Below are 25,300 nucleotides of genomic sequence, written 5' to 3'. Positions count from 1 at the left end.
TCATTAACAGTGTGGAGCAAAGTGGGATAAGCTAGCAAATATTTTTGTAAGCCATTTTTAACCTTTATATATGACTGATGTTTAGATCTATTATTATCATTTTAGTGCACAACTTACCCACATTTATGGGCTGAACTGACATTAGAGGTGACTGAAAAATTACTCCACCAGATGTGATTTTCAAATACATGAGAAGAGTGTCGTTGAGTTTGGCTGTTGGCACAGACACAGGACATTCACAACATTTGTGAACACTGCAGTTGCACTGAACAATCTGAAAACTGCCTTTCTGGGGAACCAGAGGTGAATCTTCTAATACTTCAGGCCTATATTGAAAAATAAGAGCTAAATATTAACACAGATATAAAAATACTGGATAGGCTTTTAAAGCAGGATGCTAAATACAAATTGAAGTAAACTGTTTGGGACACCCAGCTTAAAGAGTATCTAAAAAAAAAGATACATTAGAAAAACAAAGATAGAGATTACAGCAGGTTAATCGTCAGAAATAACATAAGCAAAAAGATAGTGAATCAAAAGTGAAGTACCAAAATAAAAGAAAAACTGCAATCCTAAAATCCTACACCCAGCAAAAGCAGCTTTCAAAATAATGATGAAATAAAGTCTTTTTTTCAGACATACCAAAGTATAAAGAATTCATCACCACCATACTTGCACTATAATAAATGCTAAAGGAAATCCATCAGGCAAAAAGAAAATGATAGCAGACAGAAATGTGGTTTCACACAAAGAAATGAAATTTAACTAAAACAATAAATATTTATTGATTGTTTAAAGCAAAAATAATAGCCCTGTGCTGTGGGGTTTACAACATAGGTAAAAGTAAAATGTATGGCATTAGTACCAAGATTGGGAGGGGAGAAATTTGAAATGTTCTTACACCAAGTGGTATGATATCACTTAGAGGTATAGTATCACTTGGACAATAATAAATAAAAGACAAATATTATAAATGCTAAAACCACCACCAAAATAATAAAACAAGATTAATAAGCAACAAAGGATATTAAATATAATCATTTTAAAAAAATCAAAAAGAAGGCATAAAAAGGAAAATCAGAACAAAGAATAAATGAGATGGGATAAGAAAAGAAATAAAAAGATTTAAACCTAAACATATCAGTTATCACCCTAAATGCCAACAGCCTAAACATCCCATTTAAAAGGCAAAGATTATCAGATTGGATTAAAAAGACCCAATTATAAACGACCCACAAGAAGTCAATTTTAGCTATAAACACAAATAAAAGGAAATGAATTGAAAAAGTTATAACATTGTAAGATTAGTCAAAAGTTGTAATGGTTATATTAATGTCAGAGAAAGTGGATGTCAAAGCAGTGAATATTCCTTGGGATAAAGAAGATCATTCATAATGAAAAAGGGATCAATTCACCAAGAGGACATAACAATCCAAAACATTCATGCACCTAATAACAGAGTTTCAAAATACATGAAGCAAAAGATTGAGAGCGCCTTAAGGAGAAATAGACTAATTCACAATTATTGATTAATTTCAATTCATCATTGATGTAACATCCTCCTCCTTGGATATTTATTATCAATAATATTAATTATATAGTTATTAATATAATTAATAATTATAATTATATATAATAATATAAGAATATAATATATAATTGTTATAATTATATATTATTAATAATATTATCAATAATATTAATGATAATTATCAATGCAGAAGGATGTAGTTAGTAAGGATAATAGTAGTAAGGATAATGTAGTTAGTAAGGTAATAGTAAGGTTAAGTTAGATAATAGTAGTAAGGATAATGTAGTTAGTAATGTAGATAATAATGGCAGTAGTAATAATAATGTAGATAATAATAATGTAGTTAGGATAATAATGTAGTTAGTAAGGTAGATAATGTAGTTAGTAAGGATAATAACAGTAATTTTATCCTTACTACAATAAGGATAAAAATGTAAACAACACTATCAACTGACTTGATCTTTCTTGTGTAGTAGCAAAAAGCTTACTAACATTACCATCTGTAGTTATGTGAAAAGCATAGAATGTGCCTGTTGAACTCTGATTTATTTAAGATTTCCAGCAAGTGTTAAAGATGCCTCTTGGTTTCTTCTTGCTGTAAGATGAGAGGATATGGATTGAAGAAAGACCCATTAAACAAAAGGAAAGAGGACTTCATAGTTAGATAGCAAATGCTGTTAAAATTAAGATATGCCTTCTGAGCAAAGATCAAAGAGAAGACAGAGAAGAGATCTCTAGGACATTTGCAGGTTTTTATAGTATCTCATAGAGTGAACACCAGAGAAATACGCTAGAGGTCCATGCGGTTTCTTGAGAGAAGCATATTAACAGAAATGTGGCTAATACAGAGACAGAAAGAGACAGAGACCAAACAAAATGAAAAAAAAAAAAGGCTTTGGACCATCAAAAATTGTGCTGATAGGAAAGCAGGCTGTGAAAACAACTTAGATGGGGATATGGGCTGCTTTTCATGAAGAAGGGAGGGTTACTCAGGCCAGAACACAGTACCCAGAAAGGGATGCCAAGAACCATGGAGCATTATTCCTGAAGTTTGGTAGTAGCGGGAATAAACTAACATGAAGGGTGCAAGGGGAGATGGTCAAAGAGCAGGATTCTTGACATGGAAATTACAGAAAAAGCATGCTTATGGCAGTGACAAAGTCTAGAGCATGTCCATGACAACAGGTAAACAAGGTGGTGTGAGAAAACAAGAATATTGAAAATAAGCATTCAAGAAATGGAAGATTAGTTCTGTGGAAAATGAAATCACCAAGAATGCTGGCAGTAGTAATTGTGAAGACAAAGTAAGGTAGGTGTTAGTAGTTACAGAAGCCCAAACTCCAAGCATGACCTGGAGGGCCCTTTACAATCTGACCCTTGTGTATCCCTCCATCCTGATTTCTCTTAATTCCCCAGCTTCCCAGCCCCACCACACTCAACTTTTCAACTCCTCACATATGCCATCTGTGGCTCTGGGCTTTTGCAAATGCTCTTCACTCTCTGGATCATTCTCTTCTGCCCCCTCTTCACCTGGTCTGGGTATCCCTAGCACGTGTTTCCACAAGGCCCTGTATTTATTACATCACAGCATTTCCAAACTTGGTTGTTATATCTTCAGTTTTTACCACAGAATGTTAGCTCTGGGAGGGCAATGGCTGAGTCTGTGTTATGGAACCTTGTTCCCCATGCTCAGCTCAGTGCCTGGAAGACACAGTAGGTACCTAATAAAGAAAGATTTCCTTCCTAAATCTAAGAGGAAATCTCTAGAGAAGTTTCAAAATATTACATTTCTAGAGTATCCGTCCTTCAGATTCTCTGACAAACATTAATATCTGAGCCCAAACAAAGCTTTCCCTTAAGGGACATATTTATATAGTGTCAAATCCCTTACAAACATTAGATTTTATCCATTTTAAAATATACTTTTTTTACACATGTGAATTTTCCAATGTCCAAAATAGGTGAGTCTGATTAAAAGCTTTTCTATAGTAACCACCTTTATGGATTTTCTCTTCCATGGAGTTCTCATTGGTTATATTGACCAGCTCTTCCTATATTGACCAGCTCTTCCTATTGACTTAGAGCCCTGTTTAATTATTTGGCGATACATTGCCTTAAGGGGCAAACAAATAGAATTAAAGGCAGAAACAGCATGTGATAAATGATGTAATGAACATATTAACCAAATCATAGAGGTACAATGTGGCAGAAAATAAAAATAGGAGACTGTTTCTCAACTTCCTTGCAATTATGACAGGTTTTACTGTGCTAATATTTTTAGAAACCTAGGTTTCAAGTAAAAGAAGGCCAAATTAAATTCATTTTATAAGAAAGTTTAAAAATCTAGTTAATTTATCATAATTTTCTCATTCTTCTGGGTCTTATTGTTTAGAAGAATAGATTGATAACTGATCAGCTGACTAAACTGAAGCTAAAATTCTCATCTGTAGCTAAATAACTATTCAAATTTGTAGGACTCTGAAATTATATCTATCTACATGTAGACCCTTACACATATTCATAGAGCTTTAAAACTGAGCACTTTGCCCTAACCTGCTGATGAAATCTGAAATTGCCTAGAACAGGCACCCAAATGAGGATTTTTATCTCCATCCAAAGCATTTAGATCATCGTAAGAAGGTACTGCTATGCAAAGGAATACTTTTCTCTGAGCTACAACCTATTTTGTTCAAAAAAGTAGGAAACGGCCCCAAACTTCAAATATATCTCCATCCACCACAGGGCTTCCTTTCTTCTCTCAATACTCAGAAGTTGAGGTATGCCTTCTCTAAGACCAACCCCATGCTCTTTTCATGGAATTTGCCTATTCAATTATTCACTCTCTATAATATTAATCTTCCATGGGTCCCTTTCTATTATCAACTTTTTTTCTCCCTGCTGAGTCACTTTCTATAGACTAGAAAAAAACTCATGATTTCCCATCCTTTAATTATCTACCCTGGGACATTCATTGTACATTATACATTATACATTACTCCTTCACCTCCACTTTCCAACCCCAGCCAGGCTTCTCAGGCCTCTAGAGTGTAACTCAGTCACTTTTGTTATGGACATTAGTCTACTTTCTGGCTGCCCAGCATCTGACTGAACAATCTATTATCATATAAGGCTGAAACACTGGCAGCTAGAGTACCTTCTCGCCAACTAGATACCCCCATCTGAGACACTGCCCCTCGTGATGATTGTACAAAGATGCATTGGTTTTGGGGTTCATCAGACTCCTGGCATCAGGTATCCAGCATGTGGAAATGACAACCACAGGGACACTCAATGTCTAGATAAGATGGCAGCGGCACTATATCTGGGTTCCTCCTATGGGTGACTTAAAAGAATTAGTACAGGGGTCTAACATAAGTAATATTAACTACAGCCTGGTAATCTACACAGAAAGGCGAGCAGTGGCAGCTATGCATATTTTCTCTCTCACAGTATGCTTGCGTGTGTTTCTATATATTAACTAATTTCTTCTCAATCTCTTCCTTCCCCCTATTGTTTTATATAAGGATTCTTGCTGTTATTAAATTTACAGTTTTATATTTAGCTTCCAGAGTAATCATTCAGGTGGAACTGTGACTGAGAAGAGCAATTAATACTGCCCAGAGATCAATACTGTACATGTTGCACAGCAAATATGTGACATAGCAGCACCCCATTTGGAGGGAGGATAAGACTGTCTCCTTTTGTTCAAAGTGTAGCCCACCACTCCCCACCCCCTGGGCAGCTCCTGTGACTCAGACAGGGGCTGTGGCAGGAGGAAGATACCACAGCCTGAGTCCTGAAAGGCTGCTGTCAGTGTTACAGAAATTGAAAATGGTCCATTACTTTATGCTAGGTCTACAATGGGAACTGTCATAGTTCAATATTTCTGTTACAGGTGCATTTTTACTTTTGTGACCTTGTCAATTTTGCTTTTTGTTCATTTCAACTTCAGTGAAGTGACTTAGTCACTTAAGAATGTGGTCATCCATTATTCACAATAGCAAAAACTTGGAACCAACCCGAATGTCCATCAGTGATAGACTGGATCAAGAAAATGTGGCACATATACACCATGGAATACCATGCAGCCATAAAAAAGGATGACTTCACGTGCATTGCAGGGACATGGATGAAGCTGGAAACCATCATTCTCAGCAAGCTAACACAGGAACAGAAAACCAAACACTACATGTTTTCACCCATAAGTGAGAGGTGAACAATGAGAACGCATGGACACAGGGAGGGGAACATCACACACCAGAGCCTGCCTGGTGGTGGGAGGATAGGGGAGGGATAGCATGATGAGAAATATCTAATGTAGATGATGGGTACAGCAAACCAACATGGTACATGTATACCTAGGTAATAAACCTGCACGTTCTGCCCATGTATCCCAAAACTTAAAGTATGTATTTTTTAAAAGTATATTTAAAAAAAAATATGCTCATCAAGGGGTCTGGGCCCTATAGACTATTTCCAAAACAATTCTATTCTTGCTTCACTTAAGCTCCAAGTCTATTACTAGAGCCACAGTTCAAAGCAAACAAAATTGGCGATGTGTTAGTCATATTGAAGATCCAGGAAAAGGCCACTTGAAATTGTCTTCTGAACTAGGCATGATTTTTAATGAATGCGTTCAGGAGTTGAGTGACTTGAGCTATCAGAAATGTGCTTTTAATATGCTTATCGGTGACCACAGGCTACCACAGAGATATGCCAGGCACAAGGAATGCAGCATGTAAAGTCCTACCACTTGACCATCAGTTCCTAACGCTGGTTATCTGTGTCTGCAATTAAGTTTTTTCTGCCTGTCTCCAGACACTGCACAGTGTCAAAGATTGCATGCCAGAAAACCTGCTTCATGAAATTATCCTCATGTATGTTGTTAGTGACCTTGATGATTTGAAAGGAGAACCAGATAAATATGTCCAAAAATACCCCCCTGGAAAAATTAAGGTAATAAGAGATACAAAGTGTCAGGGACTGATTCAAGGAAGAATGAGTGCAGCAGCCCACCAGCAAAAGTCCTTGTGTTCCTAGACAGCCGTGTGAAGTGAATGTGATGTGTCTGCAGCCCTTGCTGGGTGTCATCTGCATGGACTGGCAGACCATGATGGTCTCAGTGATTGACATCATTAGTGCTAACACACTAGCCTACAGCTCGACCTCTGTTGTCCATGGAGGACTCAATTGAGGGCTCCACTTCAAATGGGAGCTTGTTCCCCTTTCTGAGCTAGGATGAGCAGAAAAAGCCACAGCACCAATAAAGTCACCGATAATAATGGAATGTTTTTTATCTGATCAGGAACTTGTCATGATTTCTCTTCTTAGAAGACTTCACAGGAGACAGTTGTTTATTGTTTTGTTTTGTTTTTTACTTATTTGTTTAGTATGTACTAAACAGACAGTTTTTAAAAACTGAATCTACATTATGTTTAACTTCAGAAGGTATCATTTATAAGACATTTTAAAAAGTATAATTGCACCTAATTAGGTGAAAGCATGAAGTTATGGGGAAGTTTTAGGGAAATGTAGGCATGCATAGAAAGGTGTGTGTGAATGTTCTAAGTAGCCAATGAGCCAATAAAATGAATTTGGCTGGTGGTTAAGCTATTGTCTGCCATCTTCAAATGCTCCCTATGCTGTTTTGCCATACTGAGGCTGGAACTCGGCAAACCATAGTTTCTTGTTAAATTCTACCTGTTGGGGAGCTAGAAAGAGACTAGAACAATGGAGCAACAAAGTAGTTGATCCTTCCTGTTTTGCCTCCCATTCTTGAAATATGACTCCAGTCAGAGGTTCCTCACCTGGGCAGTAGCAGTTGGCCTCAGTAACCAGTTTTCTTTTCTCCATATTCTCAGCACCAGCCACAGTATGCCTTGGATATATGAATTCCAACTCTGCAGGGCCCCTCCATCAACTGACTGAGGAGCTAACATCAACCTCCTCAAAGGTCAGCTCTTCAGGGTCCTTCCTCCAAGTTTCCCTTTGTTCTGGCAACCTCTCTTTCCACTCCCTTGAATGACTTTGCCTAAAGACTTATTACTTTCACACTGCCAAATCCATACATATTATTCAGACCTTCCTGCTGTATCTGACCACTGACCACTCACTTCTCCCACCTTCAAACAGTATTATTTCTTTATTAATAATTTTTTGGCTCATGAATACATTTCTGGAGGGTAAACTGGAAATTTTTTTAGAAAGCATTTTGGCAATATGTATTCATTCAATGAAGAATTTTTGAGCATTGTATAAATATTTCCATTGAGTTAATTTCTAGAGGTAGACAACTGTTAAACATAATAAGTGCTATGTGTGCACATTTAGTAAGTGGTACAGCCAGGCAGTCTGACTCTGGAATCTGTCATATTAACCTCCACACCAGGAATTTTCAAACTTGAATTCCATCAGAATCACCTAAAGGACTTGGTAAAGCATAGATTAATGAGCCCCACCCTCCAAATTTTTCACTCACAGAGTTGAGCTGGCGAATTTAAATTTCTAACAAGGTTCCAGGTGATACTGATCTCCTTCCCCAACACTACACTGCCCACGTATTTTCTTATTCACTCTTATTCATCTCTAACAACTCAATTCAGCTATCTCCTTCCTTAGGAAACCTTGGCTCCTCTCTCCTCTCACTAGCTAAACTAGATAACCCCATCTAAGGCCTCACAACAAACATGTGCTCCCATGACATTATATACCAACCGAATACATATCAGTAACCACTAAAACTGACTCTGTACATATATGTTTCAACTGCTAGCCTTTGAGAACCTCAAGGGCAGAGATTGTAATCATTTATCTTTTTTTACATGTCTTTTAAGTTTCTTTTTAAAATTTTTATTGTGATAAAATGTACATAAAATCTAACATTTCAACTATTTTAAGTATACAGTGCAGTGACATGAAATACATTCACATTATACAACCATCACCATTCCCCAACTCTAGGACTTTTTTCATTTTCCCAAATTGAAACTTTATATCCATTAAACAGTAACTCCCCAGTTTCCCCTTCTCTCAGCCCCTTTCTACTTTCTGTCTCTATTCATTTGTATAGGGACAGTTTCTAGCACATTGCTCCTCAACAGTATTATCTCAATGACTGCAGAACTGAAGGGGGTGAGACTTTAAGTGTCAAATAGAAGATTTAATGAGAAAGAATTTTAAAGAGTTAAAATTGACATAGAAATGATGTATATCATCACTGGAGTAATTAGAAACTTGAGTGACACATTAGCTGTTCAAGTTATAAGTATATAGCTGTTTGAAAACAATATCTTCATTCTCTTTCTAGCACAAATATATATTAGGCACCCATATTTTTAAGTTTATAAAGAAATCAAATATGAAAAATCATCTGAAAAAGAAATATAAAACATATCCTTTATGCTTTTCCATTCAAATATCTAGAACTCCTGAACTGAATTCACTTTTCTTTCAGACTATATGCACACCTATATCTGCAATATCTTTGTAAGGTACATGGATGTGCTTTGGTCAAGAATTAGGCCTGCATGACTCAGTGAGTAGAGTGCAGGTGTATAACTCCACCTGTTATTTCAGCGACATAGCCATAACATGGGAAGGCCATCCCTTGGCCATATGCTGTAGGAGATCAGTCAGAATGGTGGGAAAAATTATAGAAAGTTCCAATCCTTCTTGGAAAGCCAGAAGGTTTTACAAAAGCCTGGGGAGAGAGTTATGGCTAAAGGTAGCCTAATCCTCTTACCTTGAGCTAATAGCAAAGAGCAGATAACAAGGGAATGTAGAGGAGTTTATCTAAATAGCTTGTTTATTCATGTTGTCCTAAGACCAACCTGTGCCCATCTGTGCACATGACTGCTCTCTACTTGGGGAGTCAGCAATGTTAATTACCCACAAATGGTGTTTACACAGAACCTTTGTCATTAAATCTGTACTAATTAAATACAAGAGTTGCTGGCTTACTGGGGCCATAGCACTCCCCGAGGGATCAGTAAATCATGAGTCCTCTAGCCATGCAACCAGGTAAAAAGCCTATGTTTGCTTATGTCTTTCATCCATCATTGGGACAGATTCTGCCAGCCAGACTCAACAGTATGCCACTATTGTCTGTAAAAGGTATAATTACCCTGCTGACACTGTGCATGTGCTCATGTCCAGGTGCTCTTGTGCCCAGAGACAGAAAGAGAGTACCGGGACTGTCAGTCTTGCAGATAGACAAGAGGGGAGCCAGGGCATGACTCAGCATGGCACATCATGTGCACAGCATGGTTCACATTTGTGTCCAGAGAGAGAAAAAGAACTAAGTTGCTGACCCTGAAGGCAAGGGAGAGCCAGCTGTGCAGCTGCACGTAAGAGTGGCTGGCCCAAGCAGTTGAAACAGAGAAGACAGGAAAAGCTGATGTAAGAGAGCTGGTAATGAGAGATCTACTCTGAGTAAGCTGCATATGAGAGAGATGCTGAATAAAACTACATTTCACCTGCTTATGCCCCACTACCCCCCAAGTATTCTTTCAGCAATCGTCCATCCACCCACTCCCTTCAGACCTCAGCAGGGCTGGGACCTGAACTTGAACCTAACATTTGGTGTACTCATGGACCTGACAGTTGTGGCCCTAAACCTGACAGTCTTGCTACCTGAATCAACAGGAAGAGAAAAGAGGAAACCTAATGGAACAGAATGGTATATTAAAAAATAAAATATATAAAAGGAAAAGTAGGGATGCAAGAGGTTTATAATCTACTTCTGCATATGAAAGCTCTTTTTAAAAAAATTGTGTAGTAAAAATGTCAAAATTAATTATTTGATACTTACAGAACATATAAAAGATGGACCTTATGGTTATAATTCTTGAATTGATTCTTAAATAATGACTCCACATTACAGATGAATAATTTCAAGTCTCCTTTTAGCCAGCACTGTATGTTCCAGTTTGCACCTGAATTTAAAAAAAAAACTACTTGAAATCTCAAAAACAATCTGAACAACTCAGTTGTTCAGTGAAAGAGAAGAGCTAAATCAAATTTACCAGTGTTCTGATACCACTTCCATTGCCTATTCTGAGAGAAAAAGAAAAAGCCTTAACTAGGAGCATGTGCTTGTCTAACAGTCCCTTTGGCCCTCAGTTTCCTTTTTTCTAAAGTAATACAATTAAATTCAATTATTGCTCCTCAAACTTTTCTTTAATTTCAAACCACTTAGGTAGGACAAAAGACCTCAAAACTCATCTAGCTCAATTCTCACATTTTCTTTCTTTCTTTCTTTTTTGAGACAGGGGTCTCACTCTGTTGCTCAGGCTGGATTGCAGTGGTATGATCGTGGCTCACTGCAACATCAATCTCTCAAGCGATCCTCCCGCCTCAGTCTCCTAAGTAAATGGGATTATAGGCACACACCACCATGCCCAGCTAATTTTGGCGGGGGCAGGAGGGTGGTATTTTTAGCAGAGGTGGATTTTAGTCATGTTGTCCAGGCTGGTCTCTAACTCCTGAGCTCAAGCAATCTGCCCACTTAGGCCTCCTAAAATGCTGGGATTACAGGCCTGAGCCACTGCACCCAGCCCTTTTTTTTTTTTTTTAACATCAGACAGGTAATGAGCCAACATCATAACAAGGTCTGAGGGAGGCACATCTCACAAATATATGTGAAAACCCAGTTGTCATGCTTTTGAGGGAGGAAAAGATATTCCTGTGTTTTCATACTGGAGGTCTCTCTATATGGATGAGTCAATTGACTCCACTCTTCCTAGCTTTTCCAAAAGACTTGGAATAATTTTGTTGTTTATATTTCCAGATGCAGAATTTTTAACTACACTAGCTACATTCAGTATGCATTATACTTAAACAATAAAAAGGCATTTTTTTTCTTTTCTTTTTTTGTTTGTTTTTCCAACTTTTATTCTTAGTTCAGGGGTGCATGGGCAGGATGTGCAGGTTAGTTAAATAGGTAAATGTGTGCCATAGCAGTTTGCTGCACAAATATCACACCTAGGTGTTAAGCATAGTATCCATTAGCTATTGTTTCTGAAAAACCCAATTTTAAAATGTATACTCTTTCAGAGAGATTCCTTGTTTGAAGAAATATTATTATTCATGAATATTTTAAAATTTAATTCAACAATATTATCAGTTATTTGATATTTTATCTACTTAACAAAAATAAGGTGTGTTTTTCTATTTCAAAGCAAATTTAGAAGACTACAAGAAATATAGTACTTAAAAGTAAAATAGTTCCCTCATCAGATTTTTATGGGATACAAGATAATTTGGGAATTATTTGTTAGTTTGGTCACATAATGAATCCTAATTTTATTATCAACATAAAAATACTAACATATGATAAAAATTACAGCCATAAGACATCTATTTCATACAGGTGTCAAAGAATTAAAACACATCGTTCAGTTCATTTTAAAAAATAGCTAATGCTTGGAACAATAAAATACTTACCTATTTGTTGAAAAACTAAAGAATTTACTGTTGAAAAAAATGTCTTTCCTTCAATGTTGTCTGCACATAAGGAGGAGTTTTTATCTTGCTCACTCCAAAAGCAACAGTGGAAACTTGTTTTGGATAAGTTAGAAAAGTGGGTTCCACTTGAATTAAACTTAACTTCAACAGCTTTCTCATAATGTCCATTCAAATCTGAAGTATTCTTTGAGAGTCCAGCAGGCAAACGGAAGTAGTCATAAGTTGTATTTGGTGGCATGCAAGACAACTTAAATCTCCAAGGAGTAATTGGGTATGACAAGTTATATGCAGTTATCACATAAATAAATTCTGTTAGGATATTAAAAAGACACATAGAAAACAAGTAATCATTTTGACTAGGACATGAATAGGAAGTATCTGAGATTAAACTAAGTAGTGCTCAATAATTATTTAACTTTCTAAGTCCTCAATTAGTGCCTAATCAATAACTTTGTGCTTCCATTGTACAATGTGTTATATTCAAAAGGATGCATTCATTTATAGAAATAACTACTCTTTCTGGCAGCTCTTTTCTTTTTGGAAATTCATACTTCATGTTTTCTCTTTAATCTGACAACTTACATTTATGTTTTAATGAAAGGAAACAAACGCTAAATATTTTATTTTTCTTTTCTGAAACATATTATTCTAGCTTCCAGTGTAAATGATAAATATAATATCCAATATAAATGATAACTCTCTGGATGTGCAATTATATAGACAAACATTAAAGTACTATTTTCATATTTAAGAAAGTTACATCAAAATATTAGCACTGCTTTTGCTGAGCACTTTTAGAAAGAATTTGTCTTCAACGTGATGATAGCTTGATGATCAATTTTTTCATGATTCACCAAATACAAAACATCATATAAGACATGCCCTTAGCATATTACACAAAAAATGATGCACAATATACTTCTCATGGGAAATGCTTACTGCTGATTAAACTATCTCTTTTTAAACATAAAAATTAAGAACCATTATATAATCCTGTACCAAAAAATCCACAAAAGTTAAACTTCTTCTTGGTGGGGAGGATAGAGTCTCGCTCTTGCCGCCCAAACTGGAGTGCAGTGGTGAAATCTTGGCTCACTGCAACCTCTGCCTCCCGGGTTCAAGGGATTCTCCTGCCTCAGCCTCCTGAGTAGCTGGGATTACAGGTGCCCACTACCACACCAGCTTTTTACTTTTAGGAGAGATAGGGTTTTACTATGTTGTCCAGGCTGGTCTCAAACTTCTGACCTCAGGTGGTCCACCTGCCTTAGCCTCTCAAAGTGCTGGGATTACAGGTGTGAGCCACCATTCCTGGCCAAACTTATTTTTAAATAATTCTTTGAAAATAAAATAGTTCTCCATAAATTTTTTTCAATAAGTTACCCAAATGATGTGACAATTGTGTTGGCTTATACAGATGCTAATGCAGAATAGGAATTCTGATAATCTTATATGGATTTGTATGAAATGAGAATTTTGAAGAGTTATGGTAAATGTAATAACGTAAGGAAATAGAAGTAACCCTGATGTTCATCAGTAGGTGAATGGGTAAATTGTGGTACATTCAGACAAATAAATATTATTCAGTGATAAAAAGAAATAAGATATCAAGTCACGAAAAGACATGGAGGTTCCAGCACTCTTCCAGAACTATGCATCCAACAAAGAACTAATATCCAAAATTTAGAAGGCACTCAAACAATTCAACAAGAAGAAAACAAGTAACCCCATTAAAAAGAAGGCAAAGGAAATGAGCAGACATTTTCTCAAAAGAAGATATACAAGCAGCCAATAAACATGAAAAGTGCCCAATATCACTAATCATCAGAAAAATGTAAATTAAAACTACAATAAGATACCATCTTATACTAGTAAGAATGGCCATTATTAAAAAGTCAAAAAATAATAGATGTTGGTGAGGATGCAAAGAAAAGGAAAGGCTTACTCATTGTTGGTGAGAATGTAAATTAGTACAACCTCTGTGGAAAACAATGTGTAGATTTCTGAAAGAACTAAAAGTAGAACTATCATTCAATCCAGCAATCCCACTACTTAATACCTACTCAAGGGAAAAGAAATCGTTATAACAAAAAGGCATGTGTTTTTCACAGCGCTATTCACAATAGCAAAGTCATGGAATCAACCTAAGTGTCCCTCAGGGAATTACTGGATTAAAAACAAGTGTGGAATATTCGCACACATAAGCATGCAGATACACACAGATGCGCGCACACACACACACACACACACACACACCTCATACCACACCATGGAATGCTATGCAGCCATAAAAAAGAATGAAATCATATATTTTGCAACAACATGGATGGAGCTAGAGGCCATTATCCTAAGTGAAATAACTCAGAATCAGAAAATCAAATACCACATGTTCTCACTTATAAGTAGGAGCTAAGCAATGGGTACACATGGACATACAGAGGGGAATAATAGACACTGGGGACTATTATGTGAGGGGTGGAAAATTACATACCGTGCCCAGTGTTCACTACTCAGGTGATGCACACACTACACGATATATCCACATAACAAAACCATACTTTTAACCCCTGAATCTATAAAAATAAAAATAAAAATTTAAAGAGAAAAAAAGACATGAAGGAAACATAAATGTATATTACTAGGTGAAAGAAACCAATATGAAAAGGCTACATACTATATTGTTCTAACTATATGACATTACAACATTCTATAAAAGGCACAACTATGGAAACAATAAAAAGATCATCTGTTCCCAGGAGTTAGGGAGAAGGGAAGGATGAATAGGCGGGCCATAAAGGATGGGAAGGGCAGTGAAATTCTTCTGTATGACTCTACAGTGGCAGTTAAAAGTCACTATACGTACATTTGTCAACATTCACACAATGTACAACAAAAGTGAACCGCAATGTAAATGATGGACTTTGAGTGATGATATGTCAATGTAGGTTCATCAATTATGACAAGTGTACCACTCTGAGGGGAGATAGTTGATAACAGAGGGGTATACATGTATGGAGTAGGAAGTCTACGGAAAAATCTCAGTACCTTTCTTTCAATTTTGGTGTAAACCTAAAACTGCTCTAAAAAATAAAGGCTACTTAAAAATGTAAGAAAATAAAAACATTTTAATCAATCCAGAAATGTATTTTCTATTACAAAAGCAATATCTGTGAAAATATTCAAATGATACATAAGTAATGACTATTAATAGTTCAGTTACTAAATATTTCTATAAATTAATATAAATATGTATAGATGCAAAAATTGAGGCCAAAGTGATTAATGTGACAAATATGACTATGGCCATATGGAAGACAATTAGGTATCACAACATTACCAAAAATAATTCCATATTACAATTATGTTCCTTTGGACTTCAGCCCTTCTAACATGTTTCTAAAATCAGAACACCTAAAGAAAACAGAATAGTTTTTTGAGGGGAAGATACTTACAATACCAAGAATATGTAATATTACTAATTTACAGCTTTATATAATCTAGGTCTACATGAAGGATTCAGTTGCTTGAAATAAATTAGCCTAAAATCCTTACAGAAGTACTTAAATGTAAAATGTAATGATGAACTTCAAAAACATAGCAACATAGTTGATGCAGTTAAACTAAAAGATGAGTCTACTTTATCCACCTGCATCCTTTTCAAATGATATTTCTTTCCCTCAAAATGAATCCTAAACTGTAAAGAGGGTCTAGAATTTTCACCCAAAGGCATATCTTATTAGGTAACAATGTCCCATGATTTCTTCTGATTCACAAATTTGATCAAACCAAAACCTTTCAGAAAGCCAATGTAAAACACTAGAGTCTAACAAAAATTAGATTGAGAATTATACAAGAGAATGAATATTTCCCTTAAATATATCTAATAAAAATAGAGAATATAAAAAAGAATGAGTTATTTCTCTTTGATGGTCCCTTGTGGCATAATTTTTTGGAAATCTGTAACAGTGGAGCTAACTGAGTCATTTTCTGGAAGTATACAGATGGCTGCAATGAGAAAGAAGTATGTACAAGGAAGACCTATAGAGCAGCTTAGAAGAGCCTCTTTAGGTTGGAGTAGCCAAGGAGATGCTCAGAACCAGTTGACACACAGGTAACAGTTGCCAGATAAAGTTGCCACAACATAAGTTTTGTTAAAGAAAGCTAGATAAACAGTTGCCAAATCACATAAGTTTTGTTAAAGATAACCTGATTTCAAAAACTTGGAACGCAATCTAACTTAGATGATTTGGTTTAAGAAAATCAGAATGCCACCAGAATGTGGTAAGTAACATATGAGAATGGTATGTTCAAAACTTATTGGCAATGTATCAGCTAGGCGCGGTGGCTCAAGCCTGTAATCCCAGCTCTTTGGGAGGCCAAGGTGGGCGGATCACTTGAGGAGAGGAGTTGGAAACCAGCCTGACATACATGGTGAAACCCTGTCTCTACCAAAACAAAACAAAACAAAACAAAATATTAGCCAGGACAGGTGGTATAGGCAGAAGAATCACTTGAGCCTGGGAGGCAGAGGTTACATTAAGCTGAGATTGCAGCACTCCACTCCAACATGGATGACGGAGTGAGATTCCATCTCAAAAAAAAAAAATTATTGGCAATGTATGACTAATTTTAAGCGGAAGACTGAAATAGTTCACAACAGTTAAAACATAAGATATTGAAGAAACATCTGAAACTTTTGAGGATATTCCTGCAGTGAGAAGGAGGTAGGACTAGTATACATTTCATTTCTTTTTTTTTTTTATTTTGTTTTTTTCATTATACTTTAAGTTCTGGGGTATGTGTACAGATAGTGCAGGTTTGTTAACTAGGTATACACGTGCCATGGTGGTGGTTTGTTGCATCTACTGCCCCGTCATCTACATTAGGTATTTCTCCTAACACAATCCCTCCCCAATCCTCCCCAACGCTGTTCCTCCCCTAGCCCCCCATCCTCCAACCGACTCCAGTGTGTGATGTTCCCCTCCCTGTGTCCATGTGTTCTCATTGTTTAACACCCACTTACGAGTGAGAACATGTGGTGTCTGGTTTTCTGTTCTTGTGTTGGTTTGCTGAGAATGATGGTTTCCAGTTTCATCCATGTTCCTGCAAACGACATGAACTCATCCTTTTTTATGGCTGCATAGTATTCCATAGTGTGTATGTGCCATATTTTCTTCATCCAGTCTATCATTGATGGGCATTTGGGTTGATTCCAAGTCTTTGCTATTGTGAACAGTACCGCAATAAACATACATGTGCATGTGTTTATAATAGAATGATTTATAATCCTTTGGGTATATACCCAGTAACGGGATTGCTGGGTCAAATGGTATTTCTATTTCTAGATCGTTGAGGTATTGCCACACTGTCTGCCACAATGGTTGAATTAATTTACACTCCCACCAACAGTGTAAAGGTGTTCCTATTTCTCCACATCCTCTCCAGCATCTGTTTTCTCCTGATTTTTTAATGATCACCATTCCAACTGGTGTGAGGTGGTATCTCAATGTGGTTTGGATTGCATTTCTCTAATGACCAGTGATGATGAGCTTTTTTTCATATGTTTGTTGGCTGCATAAATGTCTTCTTTTGAAAAGCATGTGTTCATATCCTTTGCCGACTTTTTGATGGGGTTGTTTGGTTTTTTCTTGTAAATTTGTTTTAGTTATTTGTAGATTCTGGAGAGTAGCCCTTTGTCTGATGCGTAGATTGCAAAAATTTTTTCCCATTCTTTTGGTTGCCAGTTCACTCTATTGATAAGTTTCTTTTGCTGTGCAGAAAATCTTAAATTTAATTAGATCCCATTTGTCTATTGTGGCTTTTGTTGCCATTGCTTTTGGTGTTTTAGTAATGAAATCCTTGCCCATGCCTATTTCCTGAATGGTATTGCCTAGGTTTTCTTCTAGAGTTCTTATACCGTTAGGCCTCATGTTTAAATCTTTAATCCGTCTAGTGTTAGTTTTTGTATGAGGTGTAAGGAAGGGATCCAGTTTCAGCTTTCTGCACATAGCTAGCCAGCTTTCCCAACACTATTTATTAAATAGGGAATCCTTTCCCTATTGCTTATTTTTGTCAGGTTTGTCAAATAAAAGATGGTTGTAGTTGTGTGGCATTCTTTCTGAAGCCTCTGTTCTGTTCCATTGGTCTATATCTCTGTTTTGGTACCAGTACCATGCTGTTTTGATTACTGTAGCCTTGTAATATAGTTTGAAGTCAGGTAGTGTGATGCCTCCCGCTTCACACTGGAGGATTTTTTTTTTTTCCCTTAGGATTGTCTTGGCTATGTGGGCTCTTTTTTGGTTCCATATGAAGTTTAAGGTGTGGTTTTTTTTTCCAATTCTGTGAAGAAAGTCCTTGGTAGCTTGATGGGGATAGCATTGAATGTATAAATTACTGTAGGCAATATGGCCATTTTCACAATATTGATTCTTCCTAACCATGAGCATGGAATGTTTTTCCATCTGTTTATGTCCTCTCTTATTTCCTTTAGCAGTGGTTTGTAGCTCTCCTTGAAGAGGTGCTTCACATCCCTTGTTAGTTATATTCCTAGTATTTTATTCTCTTTGTAGCAATTGTGAATGAGAGTTCACTCGTGATTTCACTCTCTGTCTGTTATTGGTGTGTAGGAATGCTTGTGATTTTTGCACGTTGATTTCATATCCTGAGACTTTTGCTGAAGCTGCTTATCAGCTTAAGGAGATTTTGGGCCGAGACAATGGGGCTTTCTAAATATACAATCACGTTATTTGCAAACAGGGACAATTTGATGTCCTCCCTTCCTATTCAAATACCCTTTATTTCTTTCTCTTGCCTGATGGCCCTAGCCAGAACTTCCAATACTATGTTGAATAGGAGTGGTGAGAGATGGCATCCTTGTCTTATGTCAGTTTTCAAAGGGAACGCTTCCAGTTTTGTGCATTCAGTATGATATTAGCTGTGAGTTTTTCATAAACAGCTCTTATTATTTTGAGATATGATCCATCAATGCCTAGTTTATTGAGAGTTTTTAGCATAAAGGGCTGTTGAATTTTGTTGAAGGCCTTCTCTGCATCTACCGAGGTAATCATGTGGTTTTGTCTTTGGTTCTGTTTATGTGATAGATTGCATTTATAGATTTGCATATGTTAAACCACCCTTGCATCCCTGGGGTGAAACCGACTTGATTGTGATGGATAAGCTTTTTGATGTGCTGTTGGATTCGGTGTGCCAGTATTTTATTGAAGACTTTTGCATCAATGTTCATCATGAATAGGCCTGAAATTTTCTTTTTTAGTTGTGTCTCTGCCAGGTTTTTGTATCAGGATGATGTTGGTCTCACAAAATGAGTTATTGAGGATTCCGTCTTCTTGTATTGTTTGGAATAGTTTCAGAAGGAATGGTACCGGCTCCTCTTTGTACTTCTGGTAGAATTCGGCTGTGAACCTGTCTGGATTTGGACCTTTTTTTTGTTAGTAGGCTATTAATAGTTGCCTCAACTTCAGACCTTGTTATTGGTCTATTCAGGAATTCAACTTCTTCTTGGTTTAGTCTTGGGAGGGTGTAAGTGTCCAGGAACTTATCCATTTCTTCTAGATTTACTGGTTTATCTGCATAGAGGTGTTTGTAGTAATCTCTGATGGTAGTCTGTACTTCCATGGGATCAGAGATGATATCCCCTTTATCATTTTTTATTGCATCCATTTGAATCTTCTCTATTTTCTGTCTGGCTAGTGGTCTGTCTATTTTGTTGATCTTTTCAAAAAAATCAGCTCCTGGATTTATTGATTTTTTGAAGGACTTTTTGTGTCTCGATCTTCTTCAGTTCTGCTCTGATCTTAGTTATTTCTTGTCTTCTGCTAGCTTTTGAATTTGTTTGATCTTGCTCCTCTAGTTCCTCTAGTTCTTTTAATTGTGATGTTAGGGTGTCAATTTTAGATCTTTTCTCACTTCTCATGTGGGCATTTAGTGCTATAAGTTTCCCTCTAGACATTGCTTTAAATGTGTCCCAGAGATTCTGGTACTATGTATCTTTGTTCTCACTCGTTTTGAAGAACATCTTTATTTCTGCCTTCATTTCATTATTTATCTAGTAGTCATTCAGGAGCAGGTTGTTCAGTTTTCTTGTAGTTGTGCAGTTTTGACTGAATTTCTTAATCCTGAATTCTAATTTGATTGCACTGTGGTCTGAAATCATAACTGTTTGCTATGATTTCCATTCTTTTGCATTTGCTAAAGAGTGTCTTACTTCCAATTATGTGGTCGATTTTAGAAAAAGTGTGATGTGATGCTGTGAAGAATGTATATTCTGTGTTTTGGGGATGAAGAGTTCTGTAGATGTCTATCAGGTCCACTTGGTCCAGATCTGAGTTCAAGTCCTGGACATCCATGTTAAATTTCTGTCTCGTTGATCTGTCTAGTATTGACAGTTGGGTATTAAAGTCTCCCACTATTATTTGTGGATTCTAAGTCTCTTTGCAGGTCATTAAGAACTTGCTTTATGTATCTGGGCACTATTGTATTGGGTGCATATATATTTGGGATAGTTAGCTATCTTGTTGCATTAATCCCTTTACCATTATGTAATGCCCTTCTTTTTGATCTTTGTTGGTTTTAAGTCTGTTTTATCAAAGAGTAGGATTGCAACCCCTGCTTTTTTTTGCTCTCCATTTGCTTGGTAAATCTTCCTCCATCCCTTTATTTTGAGCCTATGTGTGTCTTTTCACATGAGATGGGCTTCCTGAGTCTACATTTGATTGGTGTACCTGAAAGTGATGGGGAAAATGAAACCAAGTTGGAAAACACTCTTCAGAATATTATCCAGGGGAACATCCCCAAACTAGCAAGGCAGGCCAACATTCAAATACAAGAAATACAGGGAACACCACAAAAATATTCCTCGAGATTAGCAACCATAAAACACATAATCATTGGCCGGGCACGCTGGCTCAAGCCTGTAATCCCAGCACTTTGGGAGGCCGAGGCGGGTGGATCACGAGGTCAAGAGATCGAGACCATCCTGGTCAACATGGTGAAACCCCGTCTCTACTAAAAATACAAAAAATTAGCTGGGCATGGTGGCACATGCCTGTAATCCCAGCTACTCAGGAGGCTGAGACAAGAGAATTGCCTGAACCCAGGAAGCAGAGGTTGCGGTGAGCCGAGATCGCGCCATTGCACTCCAGCCTGGGTAACAAGAGCGAAACTCCGTCTCAAAAAAAAAAAAAAAAAAAAAAAAAACACATAATCATCAGATTCATCAAGGTTGAAATGAAGGAAAAAATGCTAAGGGCAGCCAGAGAGAAAGGTCAGGTTATCCACAAAGAGAAGCCCATCAGACTCACAGAGGATCTCTCAGCAGAAACCATAAAAGCCAGAAGAAGGTTGGGACCAATATTCAACATCCTAAAAGAAAAGAATTTTCAACCCAGAATTTCATATCCAACCAAACTAAGCTTCATAAGCAAAGGAGAAATAAAATCTTTATGGACAAGCAACTGCCGAGAGATTTCGTCATCACTAGGCCTGCCCTACAAGAGCTCCTGAAGGAAGCACTAAAAATGGAAAGGAACAACTCGTACCAGCCACCGCAAAATCATACCAAACTGTAAAGACCATCAACACTATGAATAAACAGAGGTTTGTAGTTCTTTCCAAGGAGAACTACAACTAACTATCAACTAAAGGGCAAAACAACGAGCTAGCATCAAAATAGCAGGATCAAGTTTACTTACACATAATAATATTAACCTTAAATGTAAATGAGCTAAATGCCCCAATCAAAAGACACAGACTGGCAAATTGGATAAAGAATCAAGACCCATTGGTATACATTTAATTTCTGAAAGCATTCTTCTGGAGATATTCAAGGTGGCAATTTCCAACATATACACCATCCCTTGATAATATTTCCTTATAACATGACATTTGTCATCATTTACCAGAGTTATAACAGGGACTAGCATTTATAATGGTATCTCCCTTCCATCTGAGAATAAATTAATCATTTTATGTTGCAGTCATTTATTTTAAATATTATCACTAAGTAAACTCCTTGATATAGAGAATTTAAGCTTTGACTACCATCTGATATGTACTTAATGTAATAATGCTACATTTGCTAAATATAATTAAAATATTTAAATGTTATTACATCTTGTGTCTAAGTATATACAGAGGTGCCAGTGTGTATATATAAATTTTCTCTACTGCAGAAGAAAACAAAGTTAAAAAGTAAATAATGGGCAGTCAGAAAATATCTGCAAACATAATAAATTGTTAAGTCTTGTGCTGATTCCTTTTATGTGTCACCGTGACTGGGCCCACAGGGTGCCCAGACATTTGCTCAAACATTATTCTGAGTCTGTCTATCAGGATGTTTCTAGATGATTAAATTTAAATTGATAGACTGAGTAAAACAAATTGCCCTCCCTTATGTGGACAGGGCTCTTCCAATCAATTGAAGACGTGAATAGAACAAAAAGATTGAGTAATAGGAAACTCCTGCTGCCCGACTGCCTTGAACTGGGATGTGGGTCTTCTCCCGCCTTTGGGCCAGAACCAAAGCAGTGGCTGTTAGGTCTCAAGACTGTGAGCATTCAGACTGAAAATTCACATCATCAGCTTTCTTGGTTTTCAGGTCTTTGGATTTAGATTGCATTTGAATTTAGGCTAGAACTATATAATCTGCTCTCCTGGGTCTCCAGCTTGCTGACTGCAGATCCTGGGACATTCCAACCTTCACAGCTGTAAGAGCCAATTCCTTATAATAAATATCTTTATATATGCATATTATACACACACACACACACACAATCTTCTTAATGGCCTGTTTGTCTGGAGAGCCGTCATACGGTGCTAAATATCTCTTACATTTTAGAAATTTCTGAAATTCAGCAAAGACCAATAAAACCCAACAATAAAATGGTCAAAGTATACGAACTAGAAAAACACATGAGAAATATAAATGATCACTAAACAGTACTCAAGCTCACAAAAACTCAAATAAATAACAGTGAAATGAGATGTCATATTTTGCTTATCAAACAGGGCAAAAAGGTAAAAGAATGATAATATGCATCTTTGGCAGAAATGTGATGGAAGAGCATTCTCACTCATGTTGGAACAGAAATATGTATAAAGCTTTGTAGAGGAGACAGTATCAAATTTAAAAATGTACATAATATTTAACATAGACATTCCTCTTTAAGAATTAATCTATAGAAATATTTTTCCAAATATACAAAGATATATGAATTTTCCCATCATGATAAATTGGAAACCTATTAAATGGAAGAAGAAACATGCAGAACAACATGTATAGACCAGGGCTATTTTTGAAGCTATAGATATGAATGTCTGTGTACGTGTGTGTGTGTGTGTGTGTGTGTGTGTGTGTGTGTGTGTTATAATTCGGGAAGGATACACCATCAGGTTGTCTTTAGGAGGTTGGAAAGGGTTTTCATTTTCCCACTTATACTATGATTTGCAATTTTAACCATAAGCATGTATGAGAATTCCTAATTACAAAAAGGAAATTCTGTTAGTTAATAAGTGAAACAGCATCTCTAAAGGCAAAATCTCTACCATGTATAAGGACATTAAAACAGCAAATGAGCAAATTACTTACCCCAATGTAACAAAACCACACAGAATTTTTGACAAATCATCTTACTTCAGAGAAGTACACCTGGAAAAGAGTAAATCTAAAATCAACACACACACACATATATATATGTCTGTGGAAAACATGAAAGGGATTAGAAGTAAATCTCTAAATTTTAATAACCTGTGATACTCTAGATCAATATCTGAGAAATATCTCACATTAAATTATGTTATAGATTTATTCCTTTACACATCCTATCTTAAATCATTAAAAATACAAGCCAAAAAAAAAATTTTTAACTCAGTGTTCTTTATGCCATAACAAACCAGGACAGGTGTCACAGGATAAGACTGAAATTTTAACTAAACACAAGTGCTTGCAATGTTGATTAAATGTAACAGCTAATTTAACAACATTAATGTCACCATCTTCAATTTTTTTCATGCTCAGGTCTTAAATTTCCCTTATTTATTAAAGTCTTCATCTTTACTATGATATCACAAGGCCAAGTAATTATTGCATAGGTAACAACTGCCTATATATTTTCAATAAACAGGAGAAATTTATATGCTTTTGGAAACATATTGTTCATTTGCAGATGAGGTAATACTGGAGAGTTAGAATAATTGAAAGTCTCATGGCTTAATATACCCAAATGAATGCACGACTTCAGAGATAAGATTTCCCATGAGTTCTACTCAATTTGAAATATCACAAATATGATTATTTGTACTACTATGTCATGAATCAAAATAGTGGCATAATTTTAATATATTGGGCTTGGACTTTGGATGAAAACCTGCTTGTCAGGAGTGTTGGGTGCCAGTGTAAGCTCTACGGCTAATGAGCTGTGGACCTGGGTTTTCAACACTGTAAACCTCAGATTCCTCATCTACAAATCAGATTGTTAAATGGTCCCTACAACCCTTTTCAGAGCTGCCTATGATTCTGAGAGATGTAATTTAAAATAGAAAGCACAACTCTACCACAAAGAATATTATAAAACATTAAGTGAGAAACATGTGTCATAACTCATATCTGAGAATTGGCACCACATGATAAGTAAATGGAAAAACATGTTCATTTATTTTACAATTTACTATCAGGAAGAAAATAAATGAGTATGAACAATGGGTAATCTGGTAAATTTGTTTTTCAGACTACAAGTTTGTCATCAAAATTTTTGTTCTTTATACACTGATATCACAATGTTTCTTTAGGATTTCTAGAAATCAGTTCAGTGTTTGGAATTCTCATGATTTAATTATATTAAACTAGTACAAATTCCTCCCTGCTTTGTATGCTACCTGTTCTTGATATAAAATGTTCGCATAAAATAAACTCAAGGCATGTTTTATAATCAGGATGTGTCACAAATACAACATATCGCTGGATTGTTTTGATTAAATGGACTAGTGACTAGTTAATTCTGTTAAACAATTGATCTGACTCACTTCTAACTCGTCTCGTCCCCTAAATTAAGTGATAAAATAGATCAGTGATTTTCAGCTCTGCTTACATATAACAACCATGTCTTTATTTAATGTTCCATGCAAAACACAAACTATTCTGATGGTTTAGATTCTTGTAGTCAGGTTTCATCCTTAAATAACAGAGAAACAATCACAAGTATAAAAAGGACATAGACACAATCTTAAAGAGACTGTGAAAGTGGTATCTGACATAGATTCAATGAGAGAAACATATGCACCCTAAATTGTACA

At 36.3% G+C, this 25,300-nt stretch overlaps 1 protein-coding gene, 1 non-coding gene and 1 pseudogene across 3 annotated transcripts in view; 1 reads left to right on the top strand and 2 right to left on the bottom strand.

Moving 5' to 3' along the window:
- The window catches only part of LOC101027698 (leptin receptor), an 85,858-nt gene that overhangs the window by 42,512 nt on the left and 18,046 nt on the right, over positions 1–25,300 (bottom strand). For both annotated transcript variants that reach the window (XM_074380968.1, XM_039473712.2), the window contains 4 exons: positions 23,598–23,657; positions 11,975–12,304; positions 10,341–10,464; positions 118–326 (listed from right to left, as the gene is read on the bottom strand). In XM_074380968.1, coding sequence (XP_074237069.1) covers positions 118–326; positions 10,341–10,464; positions 11,975–12,304; positions 23,598–23,637 — 703 coding nt within the window. In that variant the 5' untranslated portion in view covers positions 23,638–23,657. The remainder of the gene's footprint in view (positions 1–117; positions 327–10,340; positions 10,465–11,974; positions 12,305–23,597; positions 23,658–25,300) is intronic.
- Positions 5,972–6,953, top strand: LOC104653161 (polypeptide N-acetylgalactosaminyltransferase 11 pseudogene; annotated as a pseudogene).
- Positions 11,106–11,209, bottom strand: LOC120366255 (small nucleolar RNA U13). Its single transcript, XR_005580986.1, has one exon. It is a non-coding gene; the product is annotated as a small nucleolar RNA U13 (small nucleolar RNA).

Source organism: Saimiri boliviensis, chromosome 11, assembly GCF_048565385.1.
Source record: "Saimiri boliviensis isolate mSaiBol1 chromosome 11, mSaiBol1.pri, whole genome shotgun sequence".
Classification (NCBI taxonomy): Eukaryota; Metazoa; Chordata; class Mammalia; order Primates; family Cebidae; genus Saimiri; species Saimiri boliviensis.
The sequence above is the reverse complement of the archived record's forward strand: the minus strand, read 5'-3'. Positions and strand labels throughout refer to the sequence as shown.